Source organism: Aotus nancymaae, unplaced genomic scaffold (genome assembly GCF_030222135.1).
Source record: "Aotus nancymaae isolate 86718 unplaced genomic scaffold, 86718_ANA_hifiasm-v0.15.2.pri h1tg000028l, whole genome shotgun sequence".
Lineage (NCBI taxonomy): Eukaryota > Metazoa > Chordata > Mammalia > Primates > Aotidae > Aotus > Aotus nancymaae.
The window spans coordinates 8,100,738-8,125,860 of record NW_026988441.1 but is presented as its reverse complement, the minus strand read 5'-3'; the positions used below and the strand labels follow the sequence as shown (position 1 = coordinate 8,125,860).

Here is a 25,123-nt window from a genome sequence, read left to right as displayed (position 1 = left end):
GTATGCGCGCCGCGTGCGCCCATTGGTATGCGGGAGCCAGCCCGGCGCGGGCGTGAGGCGGGCGCGCTGGCGGGCGGTGCGGGGGAGGAGGCGGCGGGGCACGTCCTCACCCGGAGCGCCAGCCCCGGACCGGCCAGGGTGGGAGCTGCGGCCTCCGAACCGAGGCCTCCAGGAAGGGGAAACTGAGGCACCATCCGGCACCCCCCGCCACCCCCCAGCTCCTTGCTGGGACCCTGAGCCCCGCGCGGATCTCAGTTTCCCTAGAAGGTCTCCTGAGGGCACTGAGCGCTGCCTCTGGCCCTTTCCCGCTGCAGAAGACACGGGGCTCGGAGCCCGCCTGAGCGAGCCCCCCGGAGATGGCGGCCCCCTATCCCGGCGGTGGCGGTGGAAGCGAGGTCAAATGCGGGGGAGGCCGCGGCGCCAGCGTCCCGTGGGACTTTCTACCCGGGCTGATGGTCAAGGCGCCGTCCGGACCGTGGTGAGCAAAGCCCCACCCCCCTGGCCGCGGCCCCGCCCCCGGGGAGGTGTCCCCGAGGACAATTCACACCCGATGTTCTGGCCCCATCCCAAGGGGCAGTTCACACCCAGCTCCCGGCCCCGCCCACTGGGGCTAGAAGGTCTTACCTTGAGTTAACCACCGTCCTGAGCCCGGTCCCCTGCGTTCTGCTTCCAGTCCCGGTCCTTAGAATTCACGCCCAACATCTTTAATCTCCCCCCACCCCACCGGAATTCCTCCTTCCCCCTCAGAATTGACACTCGAGGTTTGGGACACTCCCTTGGCTGGAGTGCAGAATCCACACTCCGGTCTGCTCCCACCTCCAGAGGTGTGGAATCCACTCCCCAGTCCGGTTCCCAAGGCCCCGGGAGGCGGGGCTCGCCCTCAGTCCCCACGCCCCTGAGCCCCCGGGCCGCGCCGACACCTCCTCCGCGCCGCCCGCCCAGCCTGCAGGCTCAGCGCAAGGAGAAGTCCCGGAACGCGGCGCGCTCGCGGCGCGGGAAGGAGAACCTGGAGTTCTTCGAGCTGGCCAAGCTTCTCCCGCTGCCCGGCGCCATCTCGAGCCAGCTGGACAAGGCTTCCATCGTGCGCCTCAGCGTCACCTACCTCCGCCTGCGCCGGTTCGCCGCCATGGGGGCGCCGCCCTGGGGGCTGAGAGCCGCGGGGCCGCCGGCCGGCCTCGGTGAGTGTGCATGCGCGGGGCGAGGGGCCCAGGCTCTCCAGGACGAGTCACCGCAGGCTGGGTCTGAGCTGCGGGCCTGCCCTCGGCCAGCTGCTTGTCTCTGGAGTCAGCCAGGACCTTTACGTGCCCCTATCAGGTGGCTTCTGCTCTCCAAGCCTCAGTTTATTAAACTGTGAAATGGGCCTAAGAGGTTGGGAAAATTTCGTGAATTCTGCCCTAAACAGGGGGCTGGCAGTGCTAGGGGTCACTGCTAAGTGCTATTCCTTTTTTTTTTATTAGGGGAAAGGAATCATTATTACAACCAGAGACTCCCAGCTGCATGAGCGGGATGGACACAGAGGTTCCCCACCCTGGCCCGGGCCGCCCGTTCATAATGGGCAAGAGACCGTGGCTCCCGACCTGAGGGTCCCCAGCAGGGGCGCAAGGACTATACAGTCTTAGCCCCCAGTTGGAGGAGCAAGAGGGAGACCGGATGATGTGGGGAATGAGCTGGGGAGCTTCAGGAAGATGCCCCGGGGCCCCTGTCGCCGCGCAGCCACCCCCCAGCTTTGCCACCGCGGGCAGGTCACCTCACTTCTCTGTGCCTTAATGTGAAGTGGGAAAAAACGGTCCAACCACCCCCAGGGGTCTGAACAGAGAATCAAGCAGGTCCTATTTTTAAAGTCCCAGGAAGTGCCTAGCTCAGAGCAAGCCACCTATATGTGGCCAATACTGTTATCAGCAGTGACCTTGCCGGGCTGCTGGAGGGGTTCGGCGGGGAGGAGGGGTGGGGGCTGCCGCTTGTGGAGCATCTCCTGCCTGTCTGGCACTTTTCTGAGCGCTGGGATCCAGCAGGAGAAACAAACTAGATCAAAGTCCCTGCCCGGAGCGGCTGGCATCCTAGTGGCCAAGACGCAATAAAATAAGCAAAGCAGGCCGGGCGGGTGGCTCACGCCTGTAATCCCAGCACTTCGGGAGACCGAGGTAGATGGATCACTTGAAGGCAGGAGTTCGAGACCAGCCTGACTAACGTGGTGAAAACTCATCTCTACTAAAAATACAAAAACCAGCCAGGTGTGGTGGCTCGTGCCTGTAGTCCCAGCTACTTAGGAGGCTGAGGCAGAATTGCTTGAACTGGGGATGCAGAGGTTGCAGTGAGCCGAGATCGGGCCACTGCACTCCAGCCTGGGTGACAGAGTGAGGCTCCGTCTCAAAAAAGAAAGAAAGAAAGAAATAGGCAAAGCAATATAATCTAGATTATGTAAAAATATAAACTGTAAGATACAGATACACATCTGAGTTGATTATTATTACTCAGACTTTATTACTGAGGCATCGGCGTGTTTTTTTGTTATTATTACTTCTGTTTTATGTGTTTGTTACAGCTTTGCGGTTATGACGATAAGGCAGGGAGTGGTGTTCATCTGAAGTCTCAGGGCACCCCATCCTACCCTGTCCCCACCCCTCCAGGAGAAGAGGGTGTCCTCAGGGTGGGGTTGGAGGGGCTCCAATTCCCCTCCTTGCCCCGTCCCAGGGGAAGAGGGGGGAGAGAAAATAGCATTGATTAAGCTCGCAATAAATCACCATTTAAATTTAAATAATCCGGCTTCCCAGGCGGTAATTAGGGGAATTGACTGGCGCGGAGAGAATGCGGCATTAGCGCCACTGATTACTGTCATTACCGCGAACAACATGTGTGCCGGCGGGGGATAAACATCTTGCCTATTGTCCCCGAGCTGGAGGGAGGGAAAGAGGGGGCTGAGAGAGTCCCGGCGGCATCCAGCCCCCTAGTACCTGGATAGGCATTCGGGGCTTGGAGGCGCAGGGGCTGGCTGAGGTCACAGCACTGACGTGGCAGAGCACGGACCTAATCGACGCCCGCCCCCCGACCACGGTGCCAGGTGGAAGGAGGGTCAGGAAAGTGTGGGTGGGCTTGGTGCTGCGTGGACTCCTATAGTCCCCAAATTGGGAAATCGGGGGACAGGGGCATTTCTAGCTCTACAGGGTCCCCAACAAGAGGCCAAGCACCTGCTTCCATAGTTCAGAGGGGGAGCTGAGGACAGCGCTTCAGCTGAAGCCACAGAGCAGAGCACTGTCGGCCACGCTCTCTGAAGGGGAGGGGGCTCCCATGCCCTCCTCGGTAATAAGCTGGGCACCATGGCTCACGTCTGCAATCCCAGCACTCTGGGAGGGCCAAGGTGGGAGGATCGCTTTAGGCCAGGAGTTCGAGACCAGCCTGGGCAACATAGCAAAACCCAGTCCCTACAAAAATAAAAAAATGTTAGCCGGGTTTGGTGGCACCCGCCTGTAGTCCCTGATACTGGAGAGGCTGAGGTGGGAGAATTGCTTGAGCCGAGGAGATCGAGGCTGCAGTGAGCTGTGATCGTGCCACTGCACTCCAGCCTAGGCGACACAGCAAGCCCCAGTACCTAAAATAATAACAATAATAGTAATCATATGCAATGCATGCGTCAGACCCTGTGATAAGCCCTGTAGACAAAATACCTTTCTTTTTCAGAGAGAGGCACTATTGTGTTTCCCAAGTTACAGACGTGGAAAGCTGAGGCCCAGAGGCGTGAAGCTGTTTACCCAAGGTCACACAACTGGGATTCACACACAGATGGCCTGGCCCCAAAGGCCGCCTCTCGACCATCCTACGTGGTCTGGAGGTCAACAGCGTTTTGTGGGGATGGGTTTTAGGTCTCTGCCTCTCTAGGCCTCAGTCCGCCATCTGTGAAATGGGACAACAGAAGGTCAGCTCTAGCCCTGAGCCTCTGAGTCTGGAGAGGAGATGGCCTGGACCTCGTGTCAGCATTCCCTATTCTTTCTTTTTTTTGAGATGGAGTTTGCTCTTGTCGCCCAGGCTGGAATGCGGCGGTGCGATCTCGGCTCACCATAACCTCCACCTCCTGAGTTCAAGCAATTCTCCTGACTCAGCCTCCCGAGTAGCTGGGACTATAGGCACCTGCCACCACACCTGGCTAATTTTTGTATTTTTAGTAGAGACGGGGTTTCACCATGTTGGTCAGGCTGGTCTCAAACTCCTGATGCCTTGAACTCCTGATTCCACCCGCCTTGGCCTCCCAAAGTGCTGGGATTACAGGCATGAGCCACCTCACCTAGTCTTTTTTTTTTTAGAGAGAGAGAATCTTGCTGTCACCCAGGCTGGAGTGGAGTGGTGTGATCTGGGCTCACTGCAACTTCCGCCTCCCAGGTTCAAGCAATTCGCCTGCCTCAGCCTCCCAAGTAGCTGGGATTACAGGCGAGTACTACCAAGCCTGGCTAATTTTTAGTAGAGATAGGGTTTCACCATGCTGGCCAGGCTGGTCTTGAACTCCTAACCTCAGGTGATCTGCTCACTTCGACCTCAATTGAGGTGCTTATGACACAGCAGAGAACAAGCCTCTGCCCTAAAGGATGGGACCTGCAAACCCTCGCAGCAAGCCCCCCTGCCTCCTCCTTCCCTGTTCTCACCTTACCCCTCTCACCTCTTCATTGACCCCTGCCCCCCAGCACTCACCTTCATGCTGGTGTTCAGAGAAGCGTATTGCTACCCCAGTGCCATTGCATACTCTGTGCTGACCACCAGGAACTCCTTTCCCTCAAAATGTCAGCTCTTCAGTGAGACCTTTCCTGCCCTCCTCATTAAATAAGACACCACCACCCCAGCCCTCCAGCACTGCCCTACTCCCCTTTCTTTACCGCTTTTTTTTTTTTTTTTTCTTTTCTGAGACGGAGTTTCGCTCTTGTTACCCAGGCTGGAGTGCAATGGCGCGATCTCGGCTCACCGCAACCTCCGCCTCCTGGGTTCAGGCAATTCTCCTGCCTCAGCCTCCTGAGTAGCTGGGATTACAGGCACGCGCCACCATGCCCAGCTACTTTTTTGTATTTTTAGTAGAGACGGGGTTTCACCATGTTGACCAGGATGGTCTCGATCACTTGACCTCGTGATCCACCCGCCTCGGCCTCCCAAAGTGCTGGGATTACAGGCGTGAGCTACCGCGCCCGGCTTTTTTTTTTTTTTTTTTGAGTTGGAGTCTCCATCTCTCTCTGTCCCCCAGGCTGGAGTGCACTGGTGCCATCTCTGCTCACTGCAACCTCCGCCTCCCAGGTTCAAATGATCCTCCTGCCTCAGGCACCTGAGTAGCTGGGACTACAGGCCTGCACCACCATGCCCGGCTAATTTTTGTATTTTTAGTAGAGACAGATTTCACCATGTTGGCCACAGTGGTCTCAAACACCTGACCTCTTTCTTTTTCTGAGATGGAATTTTGCTCTTGTTGCCCAGGCTGGAGTGCAGTGGCACCATCTCAGCTCACCACAACCTCTGCCTCCCTGGTTCCAGTGATTCTCCTGTCTCAGCTTCCCCAGTAGCTGGGATTACAGGCATGCATCACCGTGCCCAGCTGATTTTATATTTTTAGTAGAGTCGGGGTTTCTCCACGTTGGCCAGGCTGGTCTCGAACTCTCGACCTCAGGTGATCTGCCCGCCTAGGCCTCCAAAAGTGCAGGGATTACAGGCGTGAACCCCGCCTCCAGCCTTTATGGCCTTCTTTCTTCACATAGCACTTACTGTCATCTGACGCTCTCTGGATTTATCTTGTTATTTTGTGTCATTCACCAACAGGCCCTTGGTTGCTGAGCCTAGAATAGTGTCTGGGACACAATGAGGGCTTCATAAATTGTTAGGTGACTGTGGCAGATGAGGGAAGGAAGTGTGACATCTTTATTTTTTTAAGACAGGGTCCTGCTCTGTCGCCCAGGCTGGAATGCAGGGGTGCAATCTTGGCTAACTGCCACCTCTGCCTACCGGGCTCAAGACAGCCTCCCACTTCAGCCTCCCAAGTGGCCGTGACTACAGGCGCACACCACCACGCATAACTACCTTTTGCATTTTTTCACAGAGACAAGGTCTCTTCATGTTGCCCAGGCTGGTCTCACATTTCTGGAATCAAGTGATTTGCCAACTTTGGCCTCCCAAAGTATTGGAATTGCAGCTGTGAGCCGCTGTGCCCAGCCAAGGGCTGACTTCTTAGCTCACAGGTCAGGCACAGCCTCGCTGAGGAAGTAACGTTTGGTTTGGTTTGGTTTGAGACAGAGTCTTGCTCCGTCCCCCAGGCTGGAGTGCAGTGGCGCAATCTTGGCTCACTGCAACCTCTACTTCCCAGGTTCAAGTAATTCTCCCGCCTCCCAAGTAGCTGGGATTACAAGCACGCGCCACCACACCCAGCTACTTTTTGTATTTTTAATAGAGACAGTGGTCTTGAACTCCTGACCTCAGGTGATTCCCCCCCCATCTCAGCCTCCCAAAGTGCTGGGATTACACTGTGCTTGGTCAAGGAAGTAACCTTTGAGATGAGACTCCAAGGAGGTGTGGGAGCACCTGTGAGAAAAGCTGGAAGAGAGTGGCTCAGGAGAGGGAACAGCAGGTGCGAATGCCCTGAGGCAGGTGTCAGCTTGCTGGGTGCAGGTCACACAGGCTGTACACAGCGTCTTGCGCCATAGTAGGGGTTTGGCTGTTACCTGCAGTGAGAGGGGAGCCGCAGAGGTGGTGAGGGTGGAGCTGGGTGAGGATGAGACTGTGGCGGTCCAGGCAGGGCAGCTAGACTGGGCTGGGGCCATGGGTGGTGGGACGCAGATGACATGGTCAGGTCCAACCTCTGGGACGTGCTTAAAATGTATGTGGGTGTGAGAGACACAGAGGGCGGCCTCCAAGGAACCACCCGATAAGGCAGAGGGGCCCCCATGTTATTTGAAGTCATGCTGAAAAAATAGTGCACCCGGGGCGGTGGCTCACGCCTGTAATCCCAGCACTGTGGGAGGCCGAGGTGGGTGGATCACCTGAGGTCAGGAGTTTGAGACCAGCCTGGCCAACATGATGAAACCCTGTCTCAACTAAAAATACAAAAATTAGCCAGGCGTGGTGGCACATGCCTGCAATCCCAGCTACTCGGGAGATTGAGGTAGGAGAATCACTTGAACCCGGGAGGCAGAGGTTGCAGTAAGCTGAGATTGCGCCACTACACTCCAGTCTGGGTGTCAGAACAAGACTCCATCTTTTTTTTTTTCGAGAGAGAGTCTCGCTCTGTTGCCAGGCACCAGGCTGGAGTGCAGTGGCGCGATCTCGGCTCACTGCATCTTGCCTCCTGAGTTCAAGCAGTTCTCCTGCCTCAGCCTTCCAAGTACCTGGGATTACAGGCACGCGCCACCACGCCCAGCTAATTTTGTATTTTTAGTAGAGATGGGGGTTTCACCACGTTGGCCAGGCTGGTCTCGATCTCTTGACCTTGTGATCTGCCCGCCTTGGCCTCCAAAGTGCTGGGATTACAGGCGTGAGCCACCGCGCCTGGCCGAGACTCCATCTTAAAAAAAAAAAAAAAAAAAGGGCAGGTGCAGTGGCTCACGCCTGTAATCCCAGCACTTTGGAGGCCAAGGCGGGCAGATCACAAGGTCAAGAGATCGAGACCAGCCTGGCCAACGTGGTGAAACCCCCATCTCTACTAAAAATACAAAATTAGCTGGGCGTGGTGGCGCATGCCTGTAGTCCCAGGTACCCGGGAGGCTGAGGTAGGAGAATCGCTTGAACCTAGGAGGCGGAGGTTGCAGTGAGCTGAGATCACACCATTGCACTCCAGCCTGGGCAACAAGAGCAAAACTGTCTCAAAAAAAAAAAAAAAAAGAATGGTGGCATGACTGCCAGTGTTAGGCACCTACTGTATGCACTAGCCCATTCAGCTCTATCACTATACACCCATTTTACAGATGAGGCTGAGGAAAGTTAAGGCAGAGGTGACCTGGCACTGCCCCACCCCATGATGCCCACCCCTACGCAGGCTTCAGGCATGCGGCGCTTTGACAATGGGGCGTGTGAGGGACCCCTGTCCCAGACTTCCCAAGTGATGAAGCCCCAGCCTTTCCTCTCCAGGACTCAGGGTCAGCACAGTCCTTCAGGGCAGTTGAGAGGGGTAGGTAACAGCAGAGACCTGGGAACTTGGAAGAGACCTTGGCTTCTGCCCTCTGTCCCCAGTTTCCCCCTCTCTGCCCCGGGTCCCTCCACTCTCTGTACCCGGTTCCCCCTCTCTCTGCCCCTGGGTCCCCTGTCTGTCTTCCCCCAGGTCTTCCCCTCCTCTCTGCCCCTGGGTCTCCCCATGCCTGCCACAAAGTCCCTCCCCTCTCTCCCACCAGGTTCCCCCCTCTCTGCCCCCAGATATCCCCCTCTCTGTCCCGATACCCCCTCTCTCTCTGACCCTGAGTCTCCCCCCCTTTGCCCGAGTCCCCCTCTCTCTACCAGAGTCCCCCCCTCTCTGCCCCTGGCCTCCCTCCTCTCTCTGCCCCTGGCCTCCCTCCTCTCTCTGCCCCTGGCCTCCCTCCCCTCTCTCTGCCCCGGCCTCCCTCCTCTCTCTGCCCCTGGCCTCCCCTCTCTCTGCCCCTGGCTTCCCTCCCCTCTCTGCCCCTGGCCTCCCCTCTCTCTGCCCCTGGCCTCCCCTCTCTCTGCCCCTGGCCTCCCTCCTCTCTCTGCCCCTGGCCTCCCCTCTCTCTGCCCTGGCCTCCCTCCTCTCTCTGCCCCGGCCTCCCTCCCCTCTCTGCCCCTGGCCTCCCCTCTCTCTGCCCTGGCCTCCCTCCCCTCTCTGCCCCTGGCCTCCCCTCTCTCTGCCCCGGCCTCCCTCCCCTCTCTGCCCCTGGCCTCCCCTCTCTCTGCCCCTGGCCTCCCTCCTCTCTCTGCCCCTGGCCTCCCTCCTCTCTCTGCCCCTGGCCTCCCTCCTCTCTCTGCCCCTGGCCTCCCCTCTCTCTGCCCCTGGCCTCCCTCCTCTCTCTGCCCCTGGCCTCCCTCCTCTCTCTGCCCCCGGCCTCCCTCCCCTATCTGCCCCTGGCCTCCCTCCCCTCTCTGCCCCTGGCCTCCCCTCTCTCTGTCCCTCCATGCTCCCTTTCTGTGAAGGAGTTGAGGACACTGAACAGGCTCTGATAAGACCCACAGCAAGTGTTTGTTAAATGGATGGGTGATGTTTGGGTTTTGGGCATGGGGAGGGGCGGATGTGGAGAGTGAAAAGCCTGCTACTGAATTTGGGGGACAGATGAGTGGGGACATTTTGAGGGGAGAGGGAGAGGAGGGAACAGTGGGAGCCATTAGGACGTTGGTGGGATCAGGAGGTGGAGGCTGAGGGTAAAAAAACACACCAGTCAGGGATGAGAAGGAGACTCTGGGGGTCCCCGTCCCAGGGGACCGGGCCCCGGGATGGGGAACAGCAGGTCCCCAAGCCCCCACCAGCGCACCCCCCAATCCCGACGTGCCCATTAATGTTGTTAATTGCAGCGGTTCAGTCTGACCCAGGCTGATCCTGGGAGAGGGAAAACGAAGGAATTAGCAAAAATGACAGGGGAAAATTGCGACAATTAGCAGGCAGCATTGTTCCTGCCTGTCACCCGGCTGGTTCCGAGATCTATCTTGAGGGAGGGGGTCCCCGTCACCCCCCCCAGCCCCCCAGTAATTGTTCCTGGAGCTCCAGGCGGAGGTGGAGGCAGGGAGGAACAGCCAGGAGGGTGTGGGGTACTCCCGGGAGGAGGAGGCTCAGCGCAGACACTCAGGGGCTGGGGACGCGGGGGCTGCGCGCCCGTGGGGGAGGGGCGGGGTTTCGCTGCCTGGTGTTTTGATGGTGGGGTAATAACAATCGTAATCACACTATTAATGCCAATCCCGGCTCTGTGCCGAGGCATCTGCTTCTGCCAGGCCCCAGCCGGCCCTTTCTGTCTGTTAAGTGAATTGAATGCGTAACCAGCCTGGGAAGTCACTGCTCCTGGCAAACCTGGTTGACAGAGTGGGAAACTGAGGCACAGAGAGGCTGGTTCCAGGGCACACAGCCAGGGAGGGGCAGCGCTGGGGCTTGACAGGAGACCTGTCCCCTCAGCCCCATAGGAAGCAGGTGCGTGGGGATCCTCAAGGTCACCGAGTGTGTCCCTTGGCCTCCCGCCCCCAGCACTGGGTCTGGAGCTCCCTCGGGGTTTACCCTCTGCAGGGCCAGGGTCACCCAGAGGTCCTGGGTGGGGACAGGCTCTGGGACAGCCAGGTCGCTGCCTACCCCCAGCACAAGGCTCAGGATCCCAGCTCCTGACTGTAGGGAGGATGGGCAGGGGCACGGCTCTCACTTCGCCTCGGTCTCAGTTGCCATCTCTGTCTCTCTCGGCAACTCTTTTCCTGTGTCTCTGCATCTCTTTATATTTTTGGTATTTTTATTTTTATTTTATTTTATTTGAAATGTATTTATTTATTTATTATTTATTTTTTTGAGACGGAGTCTCGCTCTGTCGCCCAGGCTGGAGTGCAGTGGTGCAATCTCGGCTCACTGCAACCTCCGCCTCCTGGGTTTTTGCAATTCTCCTGCCTCCGCCTCCTGAGTAGCTGGGACTACTGGTGCATGCCACCACACCCGGCTAATTTTTTATATTTTAGTAGAGACGGAGTTTCACGGTGTTGCACAGGCTGGTCTCAAACTCAAGCTCAGGCAATCCGCCCGCCTTGGCCTCCCAAAGTGCTGGGATCACAGGCGTGAGCCACCACGCCCCGCCACTTTCTGTTTTTTTGATGCTAGCCATCCTAGTGGGTGTGGAATGCTGTCTCGTTGTGGTTTTGATTTTCTTTTTCCTAATGGCTAACGATATTGAGCATCTTTTCTTGGGCTTATTGGCCATTTGTGTATCTTCTTTGGAGAAATATTGATTCAAGTCCTTTGCCCATTTAACAAAATATATTCTGGGGGCTGGGTGCGGAGGTTCATGCCTGTAATCCCAGAACTTTGGGAGGCCAAGGCGGGTGGATCACAAGGTCAGGAGTTCGAGACTAGCCTGGCCAATATAGTGAAACCCCGTCTCTACTAAAAACACAAAAAAAGTAGCCGGGATCACAAGCATGAGCCACTGTGCCTGGCCCTTTTTTTTTTCTTTTTTTTTTTTTTTTGAGACAGAGTCTTGCTCTGTCACCCAGGCTGCAGTGCGATGGCGGCCCTAACTCGGCTCACTGCAACCTCCGTCTCCCAGGTTCAAGCAATTTATCCAGCCTTAGCCTCCTGAGTAGCTGGGATTACAGGCACCCGCCATCATGCCCAGCTAATTTTTGTATTTTTATAGAGATGGGGTTTCATCATGTTGGCCAGGCTGGTCTCGAACTGTCAACCTCCGGTGATCTGCCCACCTCGGCCTCCGGAAGTTTTGGGATTACAGGCATGAGCCACCGCGCCTGGCTGTATTTGTTTATTTTTATGGGCTCCCTAAGCAGAGAATGTTAGTTTCTTGCCTGCTGTTCAGTTGCCCCTGGTGTGAGAGCCCAGTGTGGTAGAGGAGTGCTGGATTGTCTGGTCATCGCTGCACCCCCAGCAGTGCCCAGTGCAAGACGCCGGGGCAGGAGGTGCTGAGTGAACGGGTGGGTGAATGAATGAATCCCTCTATGAGCCCCTTCCCCCAGTCTGTCTCTGTGAGTCAGAGTCTGCCACTCACTGTCCCACCCACCTGTGTGTCCCACAGCCCAGGTCTCTCCTCCACAGGCGACCCAATACCCCAACTTGTCTACAAGCCTTGGGGGAAGAGAGGGAGGCTTGTAGACTGGCTCCCGGGGGCCCTGCCCTGTGCAGGGTCAGCCAGACCAACAGGCCCTGGCTTCATCTCTCCCTCTGCCCCAGCCCCAGGCCGCCGAGGCCCCGCAGCGCTGGTCTCCGAAGTCTTCGAGCAGCACCTGGGAGGACACATCTTACAGGTGAGTGAAGCCCCGACCCCACCTGCTGCTCCTTGCTGCCGCCTAACGGCCGCCTCTGGTGACCAGCAGCCTCTTCAGCATCCATCCATTGTTGGGGGGGGTCCCTGGACTGGGAAGCCGAATGCTCAAAATCCCCCTCCTCCCTGCCCCTCCCAAGGGCCACTGAAGTCCCATCCCCACCAGAACAATCCGCCTCAGGCGGAGACCCAGGCTTCAGAATCTCTCTTACCACTTGGCCGCTGGACGGAGGGACACCAGGTCCTCCCCTTCCCCCTCCCTGTCTCTCCCGGCTCTAGTCGCTGGATGGCTTTGTGTTCGCCTTGAACCAGGAAGGAAAATTCCTCTACATCTCAGAGACAGTCTCCATCTATCTGGGTCTCTCACAGGTAAGGGGCCCCCAGTAGACCTCCTGGACTGGCTCAGCCACGCTCTCCCTTGCCAGGCCCATGCATGCTCTTCCTGTCTCCTGGCCTCACCACCACACCAAGAAAAATGGACCGGAGCTCTGTGGTCCCCCAAAGTGTGTTCCTGGCACCCCACATGGCACCCAGTATGGTTCATCATCATAGGCAGAGGAGGGCTATTTAAGTAACAGGTGGGGCCGGGCGCGGTGGCTCACGCCTGTAATCCCAGCACTTTGGGTGGGCGAGGTGGGTGGATCATGAGATCAGGAGTTTGAGACCAGCTTGGCCAACATAGTGAAACCCCATCTCTACTAAAAATACAAAAATTAAGGCCGGGCGCGGTGGCTCAAGCCTGTAATCCCAGCACTTTGGGAGGCCAAGGCGGGTGGATCACGAGGTCAAGAGATCGAGACCATCCTGGTAAACATGGTGAAACCCCGTCTCTAATAATACAAAAAATTAGCTGGGCATGGTGGCGCGTGCCTGTAATCGCAGCTACTCAGGAGGCTGAGGCAGGAGAATTGCCTGAACCCAGGAGGTGGAGGTTGCGGTGAGCCGAGATCGCGCCATTGCACTCCAGCCTGGGTAACAAGAGCAAAACTCCGTCTCAAAAAAAAAAAAATACAAAAAAAAAAATACAAAAATTAGCTGAGCATGGTGGTGCATGCCTGTAATCCCAGCTACTCAGGAGGCTGAGGCAGGAGAATTGCTAGAACCTGGGAGGTGGAGGTTGTGGTGAGCCGAGATCATGCCACTGCACTCCAGCCTGGGTAACAGAACGAGACTCCATCTCAAAAAAGAAAAAAAACGTCACAAGTGGATCTGAGGAAAGCAGGTTTGCTGAAAGATCGGTTTGCCAATGACTGGCGGGCCAGGTGCACCATATTTAACAACACTTGTTTCTTCTTAACAATTTTAAAGGTTTAGAGGCTGGGCATGCTGGCTCGTGCCTGTAATCCCAACACTTTGGGAGGCTGAGGCAGGAGGGTCACTTGAAGCCAGGAATTCAAAACCAGCCTGGGCAACATAGTGAGACACCCCTCCACCCCCAACCCCGCCATCTCTACAAAAAACTTAAAAATTAGCCCGGCATGTGCCGGGCGCAGTGGCTCACGCTTGTAATTCCAGCACTTTGGGAGGCCGAGGCGGGTGGATCACGAGGTCAAGAGATCGAGACCATCCTGGTCAACATGGTAAAACCCCGTCTCTACTAAAAATACAAAAAATTATCTGGGCACGGTGGCGCGTGCCTATAATCCCAGCTACTCAGGAGGCTGAGGCAGGAGAATTGCCTGAACCCAGGAGGCGAAGGTTGCGGTGAGCCGAGATCGCGCTATTGCACTGCAGCCTGGGTAACAAGAGCAAAACTCCGTCTCAAAAAAAAAAGGAAAAGAAAAAAAATTAGCCCGGCATGTTGGCACAGTGTTGTCCCAGCTGCTCAGGAGGCTGAGGTGGGAGGACCTTGAGCCCATGGGTCAAGGCTGCAGTGAGCTGTGACGGAGCCACTGCACTCCAACCTGGATGACAAAGTAAGACTGCCTCAAAAACAAAAAATAAAGGTTTAGAGCAATTAGTATTGGAAGGGATTGAGGTTTGCCGGCTTTGGGTTTTGTGTGTGCCAGCTTGCGCTTCTGTCTTTACCTCAGGCCTTTGTTTTCACCTCAGCTCCTGCAGATGGAGGCTGATGAGTAACTAAAAGGAGGGCACGTGGCCAGGCTCGGAGGCTCACACCTGTAATCCCAACACTTAGGGAGGCCGAAGTGGGTGGATCACCTGAGGTCAGGAGTTCAAGACCAGCCTGACCAATATGGAGAAACCACCCCCCGACTAAAAAAAAATACAAAATTAGCCGGGCGTGGTGCCAGGTGCCTGTAATCCCAGCTACTCGGGAGGCTGAAGCAGGAGAATCACTTAAACCTGGGAGGCGGAGGTTGCAGTGAGTTGATACTACGCCATTGCACTCCAGCCTGGGCAACGAGTGAAACTCTGTCTCAAAAAAAAGAAAAAGAAAAAAAGGAGGGCAGGAAGACCTACTGAAAGCCCCATCCTTGGAGCTTTGGCATCTCAAGGCACCTTAAGCTTTGCGGGTCCCTCCAATACAAACTGCTATCAACTTTGATTCTTTTTACAAATATTTTTGGCAAATAGGAAATTTGGGAAATTCAGTGCATTGGCAACTTGTGAGCCACTTTTCAGTGAGATTCCTGGAGAAGGAAGACACCAAAAGGAGGGGAATTTGGACAAGAGGAGGGGAGGGAGGAAGAGTGGAGGAAAGGCTTGGCTGGGCATGGTTACTCACACCTGTAATCCCAGCACTTTCGGAGGCCGAGGTGGGCGGAACACCTGAGGTCAGGAGTTCGAGACCAGCCTAACCAACATGGTGAAACCCCATCAGTACTAAAAATACAAAATTAGCTGGGTGTGGTGGTAGATGCCTGTAGTCTCAGCTACTCTGGAGGCAGAGGCAGGGGAATCGCTTGAACTCGGGAGGCGGAGGTTGCAGTGAGCCAAGATTGTGCCATTGCACTCCAACCTGGGCAAGGACAGCGAAACTCCGTCTCAAAAAAGAAGAAAAGGCTTGAAGCTGGGTTGGGGCGGATTTAACGAGGGGGAGGAGCCCAGAGGGATAATGGACAGAGAGTATCATGTGACCTCCCTCCCCGAAGCTGAGGGGCAGTGGGAGTCACGGCAGCCATGGCGGTCAGGTCAGTAACTTGCGGAGGCAATTTTGAGTGAACTGCAGGTCAGAAAACCAGTGAGGACGCTGGGGCAGACAGACAATGGGGAGAAGATGGGGGCCTGGACTGAGGGAGGCAGAGAGAAGAGACTGCTGGAAGAGAGATTTAGGAGATAGAATTGAATGTAAAAGTGTCTGATTGAAAAGCTCTAACTCCTTAAAGAGCTTAAAAACCACTGTTTGTATCCTGAATCTCATTCCTGCTGGGACACCCTGTGATTCATGCTAGGGCACAGTTGTTTGCTGTATGGGGGTGGCAGTGAGTAAGCAGGAGTTGGGTAAACGGAGGCTCTGACACCTCCCACCCATTCCCCACACCCTCACACAGCCCCTTAATAGAGTGGGCGGGGGGGAAAAATCCTTACTAATCACTGGGCATGAAGCGAGAAGAGTCTAAGTTTGTATCTTCCGTTTGGAAGGTAATTTTTTTTCTTAAAAAAAAAAAGAAACTGGCACGAGGCGCACCTGCGTGCAGGCAAATACGGCTGAACCCAGCGGGCGGGCGAGTGACTGCGCGCGCACCCCACCCGCCCCTGTATTCCCCTCCTTCGCCGACAGGTGGAGATGACGGGCAGCAGCGTCTTCGACTACATCCACCCAGGCGACCACTCGGAGGTGCTGGAGCAACTGGGACTGCGGGCCCCGACCCCCGGCCCCCCAACCCCGCCCTCCGTCTCCTCCTCTTCCTCCTCCTCTTCCTCTTCGCTTGCGGATACCCCCGAAATCGGTAATTCTAAGGGCCCCCAAAGAATGTAGTCTGAGGGTAGGTCGGGAGACGCCCCCTGTTCTGTTTCCAGCCATGCCTCGTTTATACAAAAAACACTGAAGTTAGAGCTGGGTAGAATGAATCTCTGCAAACGGAATCGGAGACTAAATTGAGGCTGTGAGACTTGGCTCCTTAAAATTACCAAGCTCCCCAGAATTTGAGCTACAGAAAGACCGCCCCCCACCCCCGGCTGCTGAAACAAGTTGGGAGACGCTTAGGTAAATTAATTAGAAGGCAGGCTTATTGGGCATCTACACGGGGCTGTGCCTTTAAATACGTAATTACATTAGGGCCTGGCTCCGCTGCTCGCAAAGTGTAACCCCAGCACTTGGGGATGCCGGGGCGGCGCGGGGGCGCAGATCTCTTAAGTTGGAGACCAGCCTGGGCAACATAGTGAAACCCAGTCTCTACAAAAAAAGTACAAAAAAGGCCAGGCATGGCGGCACACACCTGTAACCCCAGCACTTTGGGAGGCCGAGGCGGGTGGATCACCTGAAGTCAGTAGTCCCAGCTACACGGGAGGCTGACTTAGGAGAATCGCTTGAACCTGGGAGGTGGAGGTTGCAGTAAGCGAAGATCTCACCATTGAACTCCAGCCTGGGCAACAAGAGCAAAACTCGGTCTCAAAAAGGAAAAAAAAAAAAGCTGGGCATGACGACACGTGCTACTTGGGAGGTGGAAGGGAGAATACAGGTCCCAGCTACTTCAGAGGTGGGAGGATGGCTTGAGCCTGGGAGGCAGAGGCTGCAGCAGTGAGATCACACCACTGCACTCCACACTCCAGCCCGTGCGACAGAGTGAGGCTCTGTCTCAAAAATAAAACAAAAAAACAGACACAGTGGCTAACGCCTGTAATCCCAGAACTTTGGGAGGCCGACGTGGGTGGATTGGCTGAGGTTGGGAGCTCGAGACCAGCCTGGCCAGCTTGGTCTAACCCCGTTTCTACTAATAATACAAAAATTAGCCAGGCATGATGGTAAGCACCTGTAATCCCAGCTACTTGGGAAACTGAGGCAGGAGACTTGCTTCAACCCAGGAGGTGGAGGCTGCAGGGAGTCGAGATCATGCTTTTGCACTCCAGCCTGGGCAACAGAGTGAGACTCCGTCTCAAAAAAAAAAAAAAAAAAAAAAAAAAAAATTTTTTTTTGCATTAGATCCTAAGCATAGCCCCACAAAGCAGGAAGAGTCATCTCCATTTTACGGAGCAGAAGATGGAGGCACAGCGCAGAGAGGTTAAGTTAATTGCCCCAGGTCACACAGCTGTAAGTGACTGAGTTGGATTCCAGCCCAGGTCTGTCTGCTCTGGGGTCAGCACGCCTAACCCTTCTCTCCAGTGGAAATTTCCACTCCCACTGCGTATGGGAGGGCGGGTGTTGCAGATTACCCTGCCGGCTCTTTATAGCTCTGAGATGTTGGGGGCCTATGAGGCTAACATCCTGTAAATAGGATTTTCCAATCTTGGGTTTGCTTAACACCAAAAACATCTGAGACATCAGCTGTGCTTGCAACTGTGGGGTGATGGTTCCAACATGTGCCGGCTGTCGGAGAATGGGACTGCGTCTGTACCTGAGTTTGAGGCACAGGGTCATCTGTGTGTGAGCATATTTTTAAGACTGTTTTGTGGGGTTTACAGGAGAATCTGGATTTGTGAGTCGTCTTTGTTGCTATTCCCCAAATCCCCTGTAGTGGGCCAGGCCCTGTCCTGGTGACTCGGTAGTGACCCGTGACAGCTCCAGCCCCACCCACCTGGGCTCCCAGAGGGGATGGTTGGCCCAGCCCGGGGGTCAGGGAGGGCTTCTTGGAGATGTCAGTGTTGAGACCTGGAAGATGGAGCTTGAGCGGTGAGCTTTCTTCTAAAGGCCTTAAGGAGCTATGGCAGGCTCAGAGCAGGGGAGGGTGGGGCAGGTTGAACCATTAGAGACACAGATGGGGCCGGGCGAAGTGGCTCACACCTGTAATCCCAGCACTTTGGGAAGCTGAGGTCAACATGGTGAAACTCCGTCTCTACTGAAAATACAAAGATTAGCCAGGCATGGTGGTGTGCGTCTGTAATCCTGACTACTGGGGAGTCTGAGGCAGAAGAATCACTTGAACCCAGGAGGTGGAAGTTGCAGCAAGCCGAAATCGTGCCACTGCACTCCAGCCTGGGCAACAGAGTGAGATTCGGTCTCAAAAAAAAAAAAAAAAAAAAAAAAAAACTCAATGACTGCCACACAGGGGAGCCCACGTACTATCCCCGTGAGCTTGTAAAATCATCAGCCATGCCTCTGAGTGTGGCCGTGGCCCCATGGGCATCTTGTGTCTATGTCCAGCTGGCTCTGCAGGGTTGGGGTGGCCTGTGTGTTTCCTCTTCAGGACCCCATAACCTTCCTTCACTCTCCGTCCCAGAGGCCAGCCTCACCAAGGTGCCCCCCTCCTCCCTGGTCCAGGAGCGCTCCTTCTTTGTCCGCATGAAATCCACGCTCACCAAGAGGGGGCTGCACGTCAAGGCCTCGGGGTACAAGGTGGGTGTGAGCAGTCAGGCTCTTGCGTTCCAGCCAGCCATGTCCCCAACCTGAGGGTGATGGAGGGAACCAGGCTGGTGGCTTCACTGGCTCAGATGGCTTAGGGCACCGGGTTGGAGGGAGGGTCACACACTGCCCAGTCAGTTCCCCAGCACCTGTGGGTGACAGATGGAACCCTGCCCAGTGCCCTGGTGATGATCCTCTTGCCCCCACCGGCCTGCCCCACCCCTCCTCCAACCATGCCCACCACCAGCAGGTCATCCACGTGACTGGGCGCCTTCGGGCCCACGCCCTGGGCCTTGTGGCCCTCGGGCACACGTTGCCCCCAGCTCCCCTGGCTGAGCTGCCACTCCACGGACACATGATCGTCTTCCGTCTCAGCTTGGGTCTCACCATCCTTGCTTGTGAGAGCAGGTACCGGGGTTGGGGGCTGTGGTGGGTGGATGGGGACACTGGAGATCTGGGGTACATGGGAAGTTGAGGGGGTGCTGGGTCTGCAGGCTAGGGCACCAGGGAGCCATGGAAGGCAGAAGAGCAGTGGAGGGGCAGGGTGGTGGGGAGAAGGGAAGGGAAGGCAGGGGCCCAGGGCAGAGGCCTGGCCCAGGGGGCTCTTAGGGGATGGAAGGGGCTGTGTCTCAGGTCCGGGCCTCCTCCAGCGGTTGCAGAGCTCTGCCTGTCTCAGCCCATCTCTCTGGCCTCTCGTGTCTCATCCATGTCCTCTCCTGTACCCCGCAGTGGAGACAGATTAAGTGGTGTAGCGCCACGCTCTGAGGCCTTGCCACTTACCATCTGCGTGAAACGCTCGCAGCTACCCCAGGAGGGACGTTGTTTGATGGTTTGTTTTTTCTTTTGTTTTTGTTTGAGAGTTTTGCTCTTGTTGCCCAGGCTGGAGTGCAGTGGCGCAATCTCGGCTCACTGCAACCTCCACCTGCTGGGTTGAAGCAATTCTTCCAACTCAGCCTCCCAAGTACCTGAGACTACAGGTGCCCACCACCATGCCTGGCTATTTTTTGTTATTTTTAGTAGAGATGGGGTTTTGCCATGTTGGGCAGGCTGGTCTCAAACTCCTGACCTCAGGTGATCCACATGCCCCAGCCTCCCAAAGTGCTGGGATTACAGGCCTGAACCACTGTGCCCAGACTTTTTTTTTTTTTGAGACAGAGTCTTGCTCTGTCATGTAAGCTGGAGTGCAGTGACATGATCTCAGCTCACTGCAACCTCCACCTCTCGGGTTCAAACCATTCTCCTGCCTCAGCCTCCCAAGTAGCTGGGATTATTGGCATGCACCACCACAACTGGCTAATTTTTGTGTTTTTGGTAGCAATGGGGTTTCACCATCTTGGGCAGGCTGGTCTCGAACTCCTGACCAGGTGATCCACCCGCTTCAGCTTCCCAAAGTGCTGGGATTACAGGCATGGGCCACCATGCCTGCCGACACCGTTATTGTACTAATTTTACAGCAAGGGTCTGAACCCCAGGTGACTCTGGAGCCAACTCTGCCTCTCCCCCACCCCGTGGTCTTGGACTCCCTCCTTCTCCCCTCTTCTCTCTGTCACCCCCCAGAGTCAGCGACCACATGGACCTGGGGCCCTCAGAGCTGGTGGGCCGCAGCTGTTACCAGTTCGTCCACGGACAGGATGCCACCAGGATCCGCCAGAGCCATGTGGACTGTGAGACCCGCCTCCATCCACCACGCCTGCCTACCACCACCCCGACCCAACTACCCTATTCCCTGGTCCCTGAAAGTCCTTCTTCAGGGCTGCCCACAGTCCCTCCTGCTGCACTTACAGCTCTAGGGGCTCCCTGTAGCACTGGAAGAGCAGCAAGGAGACTGAGCAATGGCTCAGGCTGTAGCGGGGAGTCAGGGCGGCTGTGGGGCCTCTCAAACACCCAAGAGGCCTCGCTGCTGGGCTACCTCTCAGTCTCTGACTCTGCCCCTCTCTCTCTCTCTGCTTTTGCCTTTCTCTCTCCTCCCTGCTGTTTCCCTGTCCACCCTGCTGCTTTCTCTGACTCTGCCTCTCCTGTCTCCTCCTATCCACCTGTCTCTGCCTTGCCCCTGTCCCCACCACACCCCTGGGCTGGGCCCAGTGCTGGACAAGGGTCAGGTGATGACTGGTTACTACCGTTGGCTGCAGCGCACTGGGGGCTTCGTGTGGCTGCAGTCTGTGGCCACGGTGGCTGGCAGTGGGAAGAGCCCCGGGGAGCACCACGTGCTTTGGGTCAGCCACGTGCTCAGGTAAGGGCTGTGCCCACCCCTTCTGCAGGGGACTCGGGGCCCTGCTGTCTCTCCCCCACCTCTGGTGGGGGCGCTTCAGGGAGGGCTTATAGTTCGGGACAAGCCTGAGGGGTCTGCAGACAGGAAGGGGAAGGAGGGGAGGATGGTGAGGGCAGAGGCCCAGAGTGGAACGGTCTTGCTGGCAGGAGACAGAGAGGAGGAGTTGCCAGGGGGAGGGGGACAGTATCTCTGAGGAAGGCCAGAGCAGGCTCAGGTGGAGAGTCTGGACTTGTTTGTTTGTTTGTTTGTTTTTTGAGATTGAGTCTCTCTCTGTCGCCCAGGCTGGAGTACAGTAGTGCAACCTTGGCTCACTGCAACCTTCATCTGCCGGGCTCAAGTGATTCTCCTGCCTCAGCCTCCTGAGTTAGCTGCAATTACAGGCATGTGCCACCACGCCCAGCTGATTTTTGTATTTTCAGTAGAGACAGGGTTTCACCATGTTGGCCAGGCTGGTCTCAAACTCCTGATGTCAAGTGATCCGCCCACTTCGGCCTCCCACAGTGCTGGGATTACAGGCGTGAGCCACCATGCCTGACCATGGACTCTTGACTCTGGGGTCCTGGGGAGCCATAGCAGGCTCTTACTAGGGGAAGCCCGCAGAGCAGAGCAACTCACGGCAAGAAGCCAGAAACAGGGACGGGTGTTGAAGCAGACGAAGGGCTCTGAGCAGCAGCCTAACCCTAAAGGTAGTGCTTGGGGCTGGAGTAGAAAGCAGTGACAAATGAGGTCGGGCGCAGGGGCTCACGCCTGTAATCCCACCACTGTGGGAGGCCGAGGAGGGCGGATCACAAGGTCAGGAGATCGAGACCATCCTGGCCAACATGGTGAAACCCCGTCTCTACTAAAAATACAAAAATTAGCCAGGCGTGATGGTGGGCACCTGTAGTCTCTGCTACTCAGGAGGCTGAGGCAGGAACCCAGGAGGCAGAGACTGCAGTGAGCTGAAATCGCACCACTGCACTCCAGCCTGGGCAACAGAGTGAGATCCTTTCTCAGAAAAAAACAAGGAAAAGAGACCCCTCTCACTGCCATGAAGGGAGGCACTGAGGGACAAGATGGGCACTGGAGAATGAGGGCAAAGCCTGGGGCCAGCCCTGGGCAGTGCCCAACTCTATGCGGGAGGAGGGGAGGAGATCGTCTTCTGCCCGGGTCTCTGGCTTTGCTGGGTCTGGATTTGGGCTCTGGAGAGGAACAGCAGGTTTGAAAGGAAGACGCAGACATCAGATAGGCATGAGGTGCCAGGGGACACCCAGGTGACAACATTCCAGGTGGCCGCCAGCTGTACAGGTCTGGCCTTAGAGGGCCAAGCCAAACCCTGTAAATGCCTCAGGGTGGGGCTCCCACATTTGCCCATCGGAGTGTCCACACTTGTTGGGAGGCGCAGGAGGGATCCCTGGATGGCCAAAGACCCCTGCTCCTAATTGCATGCATCCATCTTGTCCCCAGCCAAGCTGAGGGTGGCCAGACTCCTTTGGATGCTTTCCAGCTTCCAGCCAGCATGACCTGTGAGGACGCATCCAGCCCGGGGCCAGAGCCCACAGGTGAGCCCCACCTCCCACCTTGGCCCCTGGTAAACACCAAGGAATCTTTGGGTCCTGGCTGTCCAGTCCAAAAACCACTAGCCACAGGCAGCCATTTATATCTACATTAAAATCCAGGCTGGGCGCGGTGGCTCACGCCTGTAATCGCAGCACTTTGGGAGGCCAAGGCAGGCAGTCACGAGGTGAAGAGATTGAGACCATCCCGGCCAACGTGGTGAAACCACGTTTCTACTAAGAATACAAAACTTAGGGCCTGGCACAGTGGCTCATGCCTATAATCCCAGCACTTTGGGAGACTTGAGCAGGTGATCACCTGAGGTCAGGAATTTGAGACCAGCCTGGCCAACATGGTGAAACCCCGTCTTTACTGAAAATATAAAAATGAGCCAGGTGCAGTGGCAGATGCCTGTAATTCCAGCTACTCAGGAGGCTAAGGCAGGAGAATAGCTTAAACTTGGAAGGTGGAGGTTGCAGTGAGCCGAGATCACGCTGCACTCCAGCCTGGGCAACAGAGCAAGACTCTGTCTCCAAAAAAAAAAAAAAAAAAATTTAAATCGAGGCCAAGTGTGGTGGCTTATGCCTGTAACCCTAGAACTTTGGGAGGCCAAGGTAAGAGAACTGCTTGATCCTAAGGGTTCAAGACCACTGTGGGTGGCCGGGCTCAGTGGCTCACGCCTGTAATCCCAGCACTTTGTAAGGCTGAGGTGGGCGGATCACGAGGTCAAGAGATCGAAACCATCCTGGTCAACATGGTGAAACCCCCTCTCTACTAAAAAATACAAAAATTAGGCTGGGCGCAGTGGCTCAAGCCTGTAATCCCAGCACTTTGGGAGGCGGGTGGATCACGAGGTCAAGAGATTGAGACCATCCTGGTCAACATGGTGAAACCCCGTCTCTACTAAAAATACAAAAATTAGCTGGGCATGGTGGCGCATGCCTGTAATCCCAGCTACTCAGGAGGCTGAGGCAAGAGAATTGCCTGAATCCAGGAGGCGGAGGTTGTGGTGAGCCGAGATCGCGCCATTGCACTCCAGCCTGGGTAACAAGAGCGAAACTCTGTCTCAAAAAAAAAAACAAAAAAAAACAAAAATTAGCGGGGCATGGTGGCACACGCCTGTAGTCCCAGCTACTCAGGAGGCTGAGGCGGGAGAATCGCTTGAACCGGGGAGGCAGAGGTTGCAGTGAGCTGAGATCACGCCACTGCACTCTAGCCTGGCAACAGAGCAAGACTCTGTCTCAAAAAAAAAAAAAAAAAAAAAAATACCAGTGTGAGCAACATAGTGAGACCTTGTCTCAACTAAAAATTTTAAAAATTAGCCAGGTGTGGTGGTGCATACCCATGGTCCCAGCTACTCGGGAGGCTGAGGTGGGAGGATTGCTTGAGGCTGCAAGTTAGAGGTTGCATGAGCTGTGACGGCTGCACTGCACTCCAGCCTGTGTGACAGGCTCAGAAAAAATTATTTATTTTTTGGGGGGCATGGAATTTCACTCTTGTTGCCCAGGCTGGAGTGCAATGGCAAAATCTCGGCTCACTGCCGTTTCCACCTCCTGGGCTCAAGTGATTCTCTTGCCTCAGCCTCCCAAGTAGCTGGGATTACAGGCATCCACCACCACGCCTGGCTCATTTAGTATTTTTAGTAGAGACGGGGTTTGCCATGTTGGCCAAACTGGTCTCAAACTCCTGACCTCAGGTGATCCACTCTCCTCAGCCTCCTAAAGTGCTGGAATTACAGGCGTGAGCCCTGCAAAAAAACAACGTTAAATCCATGTCCTCGCCCACACCTGCCACATTTCGTGTGCACAGTGACCACATGTGGCCAGTGGCTGCTTTGTGGGACAGTTCGGATATAGAACATTTCCAATACCATAGCTCTATCCTGGAAACTTGCATTGAACAGCACAGGTCTAGACCAGGGTTTCTTGATCTCGGCTCTACTGACATTTTAGGGCCAGGTGGTTCTATGCTGGGGAGATACTGGGATGTTTATTTCACGGCACCCCTGGCCTCTCCCCTCTAGATGCCAATGGTATCCTCCCCAGGGCTGTGACATCCCAAAATGTTTTCAGATATTGCCAGGTGTCTCCTGGGGACAGAACCACTCCCAGCTAGACAGCATGGGGCTCACGCCTGTAATCCCAGCACATTGGGAGGCCAAGGTGGGCCAATCACCTGAGGTCAGGAGTTCAAGATCAGCCTGGCCAACATGGTGATAATCCATCTCTACTAAAAATAGAAAAAGTAACTGGGTGTGGTGGCACATGCCTGTAATCCCAGCTACTTGGGAGGCTGAGGCAGGACAATCACTTATCACTTGAACCCCAGAGGCGGAGGTTGCAGTGAGCTGAGATTGTGTCACTGCACTCCAGCAGTTTGGGCAACAGAGCAAGACCAACTCCAAAAAAAAAAAAAAAAAAAAAAAAACACTCCCAGCTGAGAACTACAGGCCTGGGCCACTCACTGAGCACAGCTCCATTCCACAGATGGGAAGACTAAGGGCTGGGGACACACACAAGCTCTCAGCATCTTCCTCTTCCAGAGCCAGAGCCTCCAACGGAAGGGAAGGAGACTGCCTCGCTGGAGAAGGAGGACCCCCAGACGCAGGGCAAACGCATCAAAGTGGAGCCCATCCCAAGGGAAACCAAAGGCTCAGACGACAGTGGCGATGAGGATCCCTCCAGCCACCTGGCCGCACCGCGGCCCGAGTTCACTTCTGTCATCCGGGCGGGGGCCCTGAAGCAGGACCCAGTGCGGCCGTGGGGCCTGGCACCCGCCGGGGACCCCCCACCCGCCCTCCTGCATGCGGGCTTCCTGCCGCCCGTGGTGCGGGGTCTGTGCACACCCGGTGCCATCCGCTACGGCCCGGCGGAGCTGGGCCTGGTGTACCCGCATCTGCAGAGGCTGGGCCCAGGCCCCGCGCTCCCGGAGGCCTTTTACCCGCCCCTGGGCCTGCCCTACCCGGGGTCTGCGGGCACCAGGCTGCCGCGGAAGGGGGACTGA

General features: G+C 56.0%; 1 protein-coding gene across 2 annotated transcripts; it reads left to right on the top strand.

Annotated features, from left to right (window-relative positions):
- Positions 1-356: 356 nt before the first annotated feature.
- On the top strand, positions 357-25,123 carry NPAS1 (neuronal PAS domain protein 1). 2 transcript variants are annotated; one of them, XM_064381133.1, is made up of 11 exons: positions 357-478; positions 943-1,178; positions 11,825-11,898; positions 12,195-12,284; positions 15,598-15,766; positions 18,194-18,309; positions 18,566-18,723; positions 19,873-19,979; positions 20,398-20,545; positions 22,031-22,125; positions 24,663-25,123. In XM_064381133.1, the coding sequence occupies exons 1-11, from the start codon at positions 357-359 to the stop codon at positions 25,121-25,123; spliced, it is 1,776 nt and encodes a 591-aa protein (XP_064237203.1). The 2 variants fall into 2 exon arrangements, with proteins under 2 accessions (XP_064237203.1, XP_064237202.1); XM_064381132.1 differs by lacking the exons at positions 357-478; positions 943-1,178; positions 24,663-25,123 and having other exon boundaries at positions 11,307-11,898; positions 18,161-18,309; positions 18,563-18,723; positions 19,873-20,545; positions 22,031-22,119.

Bases quoted from the DNA above. Each gene is read 5' to 3' on its own strand.
- NPAS1 (XM_064381133.1), top strand. From the start codon at position 357: ATGGCGGCCCCCTATCCCGGCGGTGGCGGTGGAAGCGAGGTCAAATGC. The intron at 18,724-19,872 runs GTACCGGGGTTG...GTCACCCCCCAG, and splicing joins ATCCTTGCTTGTGAGAGCAG to AGTCAGCGACCACATGGACC. The intron at 22,126-24,662 runs GTGAGCCCCACC...TTCCTCTTCCAG, and splicing joins CCCGGGGCCAGAGCCCACAG to AGCCAGAGCCTCCAACGGAA.